This window comes from Condylura cristata, unplaced genomic scaffold, assembly GCF_000260355.1.
Source record: "Condylura cristata isolate star-nosed mole 26May11 unplaced genomic scaffold, ConCri1.0 scaffold00031, whole genome shotgun sequence".
Lineage (NCBI taxonomy): Eukaryota > Metazoa > Chordata > Mammalia > Eulipotyphla > Talpidae > Condylura > Condylura cristata.
The window spans coordinates 6986873-6995653 of NW_004567132.1; the positions used below are offsets into that span (position 1 = coordinate 6986873).

The 8781-nt window shown below is 34.7% G+C and overlaps 1 protein-coding gene across 1 annotated transcript in view; it reads left to right on the forward strand.

Moving 5' to 3' along the window:
• REL (v-rel avian reticuloendotheliosis viral oncogene homolog) overlaps positions 1-8781 on the forward strand; it is a 32207-nt gene that overhangs the window by 14594 nt on the left and 8832 nt on the right. The window contains exons 3-4 of the mRNA XM_012731482.1: positions 78-226; positions 4710-4801. Of these exons, the coding sequence (XP_012586936.1) occupies positions 78-226; positions 4710-4801 (241 nt within the window). The remainder of the gene's footprint in view (positions 1-77; positions 227-4709; positions 4802-8781) is intronic.

The following is an 8781-nucleotide window of genomic DNA, read 5'->3' on the forward strand; positions in this document are numbered from 1 at the left end:
ACTAAATACATTAGATAAAGGAAATTCTAACAGTCCTGGTTTTATTTATAGATCATATATTTTATTTCTTTTTTCAGATTAGGAACTATTATGGAAAAGGAAAAGTGAGAATTACTTTAGTAACAAAGAATGACCCATATAAACCACATCCTCATGACTTAGTAGGGAAGGACTGCAGAGATGGCTACTATGAAGCTGAATTTGGACAAGAACGCAGACCTTTGTTGTAAGTACGCAGTCACGGACATCTTAAGGAATAAGGAAGTGTTGACAACTTACTTCTTCATATCTGTCTACATCTGTTTTTTTTTTTTAATTTATTGATTTATGCATACAAGAATTGGGGTACAGGCCAGAGGTGGGGGGTGTTGAGAAGATTCTTCAGAGACAGAGTGGGAGTAAAACAGGCAGATGAACTGAAACACTGCTGAAGGGAGCAGTGGATAGGCAGAAGGGGTCTGCTGCACCATGTGGGTCACCTCCCTGGCCAGGGATTGAACTTGTGCTGTAATGGCTGAGCCAGCTTCATAGTGCTGCACTTTAACCCATTGTGCCACCAGGGAGGGCCCCTACTTCTAGAAATTTATTCTCATGAAATAATTAAGCATGTCTAGACATTTAGTTATAATGCTCATTGCAGATCTGTTTGTAATGGCAAAAAGTTAGAGGTAATAAAAAAAAAAAAGGAGGAATTAAGGTGGTATGTCCAAAAAATAACATTGCAAATATGTCTTTGTTTAGAAAACTAGTTCAGTGTTAAATAGGGTTTAAAATAGTATGTGATAGCCTTATTTTTTTGTTGTTTAAAAACACAGATATATGGCTTTATGTACACTACAGTTTTAATAGTTATCTCTAGAATTTTATTTCTTATTTTAACTTGTTTTGTTTTATAATTATTTTTTTTGTGATGAACATATGCCTTTGGGGCAAATGAAACTGATAACAATAGGAAAAAAATAATAGGTTCCTTACACCTTAGTAATATTTACAAAATATACTTTAAAATATTTCTTTTATAATAACAACATAAAAATACAATATCTGGTAATACACACTTGGTAAGAAATATTTCCTTTTTATGTTATTTAACTTCCCAACAACATTAGGGCATTTGAAATGTGCTTTCTTGAAACAGTCTTATTCTTTGATTTCTGAAGGAACAAACTCTCCTTTTTTATTTCCTGCTTTTCTGGCTGCTCCTTCTTGATCTAACTTATAGGCAGTTAAATTTTAGGGTTACCTCAGCTATGTGCAATAATGTCCTGTTGTGGTTGTCCTGCCTTTCCCCATAATTCAAGATCCTGTTAAGGATCAGATACCATCTTTTGTTAGTGTACTTATTTTGTCTCCTTTAATTTAAAATATTTTTCCGTCTTCTTTAACTCTCTTTTTGAAGAGTCTAGCTATTTGTTTTGAAGATTGTTTTCCAATGTGGATTGATCTGTGTGGTTGGTCATGATTATATTCATGGTACCATTAATATGAATAATAATTTCATATTAACAGGAAACATTTTGGGCAAGAAATTTATAGAGTTGAATGCTATATTCTCAAAATATCCTTTCTGGAGACATGCAATACTGCTTGTGATTTAATTGATTTTCTTTTGTAAAGAAAAAGATTTCCTTCTTCTCTTTAAGAAAACACCATGATATCCCTGTGGATTCTTATATACAAACCACTATAGTCCATTACAAGACTTATTATTTTCAAGCCAACCTACATTTGACCAATACAAAACCCTTCTTTTAACATGACGCTGTTTTTCTTTGAGCACTTGCTTTTCTGACACAATAGCGCTCAAGACTTACTCATACTTTTCTTGCCCCAGTTCTGAAATTATCATTTTTTTCCCGAAGGAGCCCTACTTCCTTTCAGTGGGCAAGATATTAGTTTGATTATCTTTTTGACTTACTCTCTTACAAAGCCTTAAAAAATGATCTCATCTTTCCTCTCAAAATTGGTCTTCTAGTATACCTTAGTGGTTACTAAAAAGGTCAAACACAGGGATGGATCATCCTTGTTACCCCTCACACAGGTGTGTCAACTAATTCTCATAAATTGCTCTAGAAACTACCCACTTTTCTTAGTGACCTCCATCATCATCACACGATTGCCAATGAAGTCTAGATGTAGACTGCATGAGTAGCCCCCAGACTGGTGCTCTTACATCAGCAGTTTTTGTACCTCTCTTTCGGCAAACCAATGTTTTTTAATTTTTAGACATTATTCATTCATTCATTCATTGAGTGATTTTTTTTTCCAAATAGTAATTGGGTTGTTCCCCTCCCTTCCTAAAAAATTTTGATTTATGTAGAATAAGGACAATATTCCTTATATAGTCTACAAGGTACACAAGGCCCACTTGTATTTATAGCCTTTATATTGAGCTCCCCTTGAACTTTGTACTCTTATCACAAGGGTCTTACTTTCTCACAATTCTCTCCTGTAGTAGTCTTTGCCATACTGTGTCCCTTCTTCCTGAAATTCTTTCCTCTTCTCTTAGTTAGTTTCTATTCATAGTACACTATCTTCCTGCATGAATATAAGACAGCATGAGCACAGAAAGGCAAACAAGTGACTAGTCTCCCCTCCTTGAGTTGATCAACACTCTTCCATGAGGCTCCATGACATCATATATCTCTCCTTTACAAAACTTGTCATGGTCTCAGTTTAGCATTATTTTGTGCAATCATTTAATATATCTTTCTGCTTTTCTACTCTAGAGGTCAGAAACATTTTTCTGTAAAGGATCAGCTAATAAGTATTCTAGACTTTGCAGGCCACATGTTCTTTGTTCTGGCTGTTCAACTTTTTGTTGTAGCTTCAAAGCACCCAAAGTTAAACACATCAGTTTGGCTGGCTGTAGTAACACTGTGTTTACAAAACCAGGTAGAGAGCTGGTCTGTAGGGTTATAGTTTGCCAACCCCTGCACTACACTTTAAGCTCCATGAGGAGGCTTATCTAAGTATATTCATTTTTAGAGTTTGGACACATATTAAGAACTTCAAAAATTGTGGGTTAACTATGAGTGAGTGACGACTGATTCAAATAATCTGTGTGATCATTGGTTTCTTCATGTCAGAATTTAGAAATCCCTACTAATAATTTGTGAGTAGTCCTCAGATATAATTCAAATGAGACAAAATCAAGTAGTGTATAAATATATTAATGTGACAAATTCTCTAAAATCTTTTGTCACAGAAAAAGTGAGGCCCAAGCTAAGCATCCTTTGAAGTAGTAGAATTCTTTTGCAGAAAAGGATTATAGTTTCAAGAAAGGATTGTAAATTCAATATTTTATTTTTAATTATTGGAGGCAGAAGATGATTTTAAAAGATTTTAGGTGCTAAGAAAATCATAAATGTGGTGAATGTGAAGAGAATGACCATAGGATGAACATGGAGAGAGGCAAGCAAAGTCTCTTGGTGCAAAGTGCCATATGAAATTTGAACAAATAGTAATGTTATAATCAAGTTTTGCTTCCTTATTCACACCCACTCAACTTTAATGATGTCATGGTTTTTCCATGTGGGAACAAGTATGACTGGTAGTGGCGAGGGAGTTCCCCCCACCATCATCTGTATACACCTATGCAAATTAGTAATATTTGTAGCTATTGAGAAGTTTTCCATAAATGATATTTTGAACCTTTGCTTAATATTATTGTTAGTATTAAACATCTTTCTAATAAAAAACACATTTCAATGATAAATTTTTACTTATTATATTATTCTGTATAATGCTATACTTTGCTGCTACTAGCAGTGAAGTTAGAACTCTGTAAGAGAACTAACAGGTTCTGTAGTGAACTGGAAACCTCCCTTAAATGGGGCCACAAACGCTAGTAACTAATAGCCAGTGTTTCTATTCCAGAATTCTGTTACAGTACTTTAAAACATTCAAGAGAAGCCAGAAGTGCATTTTACATATAATTACTTGATTTTTAATTGCTCATAGTCTGCACGTTTCTTTTTTTACATAAACGTAAGCACTTTTATGGCTCAGCAAAACATACCTATGAAGTTAAGCCTATACTGGCTCTTTTTGCAACTTTTATTTACATTATCAAATATAGAGACTTGATTTTATTATGAATTTGTTTTGGAGAATAATTTTAGTTTCTACATGTCACTTTCTTCTTAATATCCATCTGCTTACTTTGGTAAATTTGACATAGTCATATTTGTAAGGTATAGTTGTAAATACCATTTGTAAAAATGATATACATTTTCCCATTATTTCTTTATATATATATAAAGAAATAACATTATTTCTTTATAGATGTATGTATTTATGAAGAAATAATGTTATTTTAACATCATTCTTCACTTTGTACATTTTTTCATCTCAGTTGTAATTCCTGTGGACTTCCCAGCACCACTTCATCCATGTGCCATCATCATAGTCCCATGTGCTCTTACCACCCCTGTTTTGATCCTGTTCCCCTTACCTCACCCATAGAATGTCTCTGGTTTATAGTTGTTAGTACAGGTTATTCTTTGAATGGGTTGCCTAGAAATACAATCACACTTTTCTACCATCATATCTTTATCATACCAATTGGAAATGTATTTCATGCTTTAATACATTTGTCTAACATTATAACTCTTTAGTGCTGCTTGATTTCTGCAGTATTAATTAGTACAACTCCCTTTGTTTTTGTTTTACTGTAATGCAGTTTGAAAAATGTTTTTTTCTTCTAGTTTTCAAAATTTAGGAATTCGATGTGTAAAGAAAAAAGAAGTAAAAGAAGCTGTTATTTCAAGAATAAGGGCAGGAATCAATCCTTTCAATGGTATGTTTGATATAATTATTTCTATTTGATATTAATTTATTTCGTAACTTCTATTTATATATTAAAATGCATTTTATTTTTTAAAGGTTTATTTTATTTATGCAAACAAGAGCTGGGGTGTAGACTAGAGGTGCGGTAGGTTGAGAGGATTCACCAGAGACAGTGGGGAGCACAACAGGTGGATCTACTGAAATACACTGCTGAGGGGAGCACATGTGAGACAGGAGAGGTCTGTTGCACCATGTGGGTCAGCTCCCTGGCCAGGGATTGAACTCATTCTCTAGTGGCGGCAAATTGCTTCATAGTGCTGAGATTTAACCCCTGTGCCACCAGGAGGCCTCCTTTTAAGCCTGTATTTTAAAAACTGTTTTAAGTTCTCTGTTCATTTTTCTGCTTGTTGACATATAGATGAGGAATGAAGACTATTCAGAATCTTTCCCAGTGCTGAAAAAATATATATTCTTCTGCAGACAAGGTTCTCTAATATCAGTGGAGATTATCATTGTTTTCTATAGGAAAAACTTCTAAAAATGTTCTAATTCTTTTAAATTTGTGGCCTTTATTTTGCCACTTCAGTAGAAAATACACCCTCCCCTTGCTGAATGTCATAGGCATTATGATTATAAGATACTGATGTAACTCAAGGGCATATTCAATAGTGAAACTTAACCCCAATGTAGAAAAGAAGTATAGAAATGTATAGGAGTTACAAAAATATATTTTCATAAGTGTTAGTGCATTTTTGTTGGGGATGGCACTGTCTGGTGTAGCATCTAGTAATTATCAGTACTGTATATTGTTTAAGAAATCAATAACTGCAAGCTACAGTGCTGACATCCTACATTACAGAAGTGGACATTATAAAGTCTCGGCACCACTTAAATATGTGTAATTCAGAAATTGCATGACTAAAATTTTCAAAAGCTAGGTTTCTTCAGGTCATATTTTCAATATTTCTTATATTGTTGTGTTTTTCCTGGATCTATGAGAATTATTTAGGATAATGATTTAATGAGATGTTCTTAGACAAGCGCTATATTTTTATGAACTGCAAGTCTGCATTTTTTCCCTAAATCTTTATTTTGCATACTATTTATATAACAATACAATGTTAAAAAACAAAATTTCCCTTCTTCCCTTTCAAGCATACTTACCAGAACCGACGACTATGAAATCTGATGTATATTTTTCTAGAATTGTCTTTATATAGAGTCATGTATCCAAACATATATACATGCATGTATGTATACATACATACCACATATATACATTTATTTATTTAATTAGTTACTAAGATTTATTTATTTATGCATACAAGAGTTGGGTACCAGTCAGAGGTATGGGAAGTGAGAGGATTCACCAGAAACAGAGTGGGGAGCAGAACAGGCAGATTGACTGAAATGCACTGCTGAGGGGCGCAGCAGGAGGGACAGGAGAGGTCTACCACGCCATGTGGGTCACCTCCCTGGCCAAGATTAAACTCATGCTGAAGTGAGTAGAGATAGCTTCATAGTGCTGTGCTTTACCCCGTTGAGCCACCAGGGAGGGCCCTACACAATTTTTTTTTTAAATAAAAGGGCTTATGCTATATTTCTTATTCTACTGTTTCTTTATTCTGTTCAGGAATATATCTTAAACATCTTTTCATGTTAATAGTTAAATCTACTGTTTGGGTAGAGCAGGTTATTTTCATTTTATTAAAAAAAACTTCATTGGATATGTAATTTGAACTCTTATGTGATTATTTCCTTAGATAACTTTTCAGACATGGAAATTTTCTGGATCAGGAGTGTGTTCATTTAAAATTTCTGATTCACTGCTAAAGTAAAAGGTCACTTCTAAATTAAAGAGGCCATCTCAGTTGAGATGTAGTATAAAACAGGATTAATGTAGTTCTCCACAAGGAGATTATAAATAACTGCCACTTATTAAGTACTTTCCCATTAGAACAGTGGTTTGGAAATAATGCCTTATAATATTATTGTGATTTTAAAAGAAATCATCATAACACTTAGATATTTTTATGAGCTAAACCACTGAGCAGATATGTAATGGTTCTGTAATTGTTGAAAAACTCACTGACCCTGAATTCAAGTCTTTTACATGTAGTACCAAACCTACTTTTCTTCCACTGCTCCTCTTTATGAACCCTCACTATTTTCAGAAAAACTGTTTTGTTCATCTACCCTGACCATCTCTGAGTTGATTTTCTCCATTTTTCTTGCAACCAGTTGTTTGAGAACTCTTCCTATCATCTTTCAGTGACTCCAGATAAGCTTTAGCAGTGGTTGTCAATGTGAGTGTGCATAGGATTCTCTTACTTAGTACTTGTTAAAAATGTAGATTCCAGGCCACGTTGCCATTAATTTGATAGGTCTGGTATGGGGCCTCTGGACTCTACATTTTAACAGTCATCTAGATTGGTTTCCCTGACTTCTTTGATTGACTGTGATAATAGGAAATAGATTTTATTTCTCTGCTTAATGTGTACACATATATAAATTAAAAAAAATAGTCCCACAACATGCAAAATATTCCATTCCATTCCTTTTTCTTTCTTTTTAAGAAGAAATTGCTATCCAACCCATTAAGTTAATTTTATGGCCGATCTCTGCCTTCAGTAACTCAGATACAAATGATCCTTGGAGACTTCACTTTGAGAAACTAACATATTTGTCGAGTTCAACTTCCATGGCATGGCATTAAGAGCCTTTCATAATCTCATCCTCATTCTCTATTCCAGCATCACTTCTAGCTCATTTCCTGCTTCATATTTCCACCTACCCTTCTGCACAAATGCACACTTCGTTTTTGCCTTTATGAGTTATTTGCTATTTTAGCAGAGCCATATTCTTTCTTGCCACTGGGCCATTATATATGCAGAACCTTTGCATTCAGTGCCCCTATTTCCCTGGTAAATTTTCCTGTCTAGCCTTCATACTTAAGGTTAAGGGTCATTTCTTTCAAGCTTTCCCTAGCCTTCCCACAGAATGGCATATCCTGTCTTCCCAAAATTCTGTACATATTTCTAATATGGTTTGCTCTATTAAATGTTCCTCCCTCACTAAATCATAAGACTCTGTGTATTTCTGGCATATAGTAGAGGCTTAATAAACATTTGTTAAAAGAATAAGTGAACAGATGAATGAGTGAACAAAAATGTTTTCCTTGTATTTGTATACTAAAAATATTCCAAGGCCCTCCCTGGTGGCACAGGGGGTTAAAGCACAGTAATAAGAAAATAGCGGCAGGGACTGTAGCAAAAGTTCTGCCCCTGGCCAGGGAGGTGACCCACCACTGCTCCCCTCAGCAGTGTATTTCACTTGATCTGCCTGTTCTGTCCCCCACTCTTTCTCTGGTGAATCCTCTCACTTCCGCACTGGCCTGTACCCCAGTTCTTATATGCATAAGTAAATATTTTTTTTAAATAAAAATATTCAAGTAGCTTTCCTTACTTAAAATGCCTTGAAATCATTTTCAGTTCTGTCAAGCATTGAGGTAATACCTTCATAATTGTATCAGCCACTCAGCAGTTGATCATGAAAAGCTTTGTGGCATATGTTGGATCATTCATTTGCTCAGCACTTGTCGTCTGAAATAAATTTCATGATCATTGTGGACAAGGCTTTGGCACCTAACTAGTGTGATATTAAATATCTCTCTTCACAACTAAGTGCCTTGATTTAATACATTTTTTACCTTTATAAGTAGGATGCCCAACTTAATTATATATGTATTTATTCAACAGTTTTTTGCCTTCTTTAATCCATTTAGTCCTAGGTTGTTCCTAGGTGTTTGAATGAAACAAAGTCCTATCTTTTAAGACTATGTTCTAATGTTGAGAAATCAATAATTAGGGCCTCCCTGTTGGCGCAACGGGTTAAAGCACAGCACTGCAAGCTACTTCAGTTGCTTCAGTATGAGTTCAATCCCCAGCCCTGGAGGTGATCCACAGGTGCGGCAGGACTCTCCTGACCCCC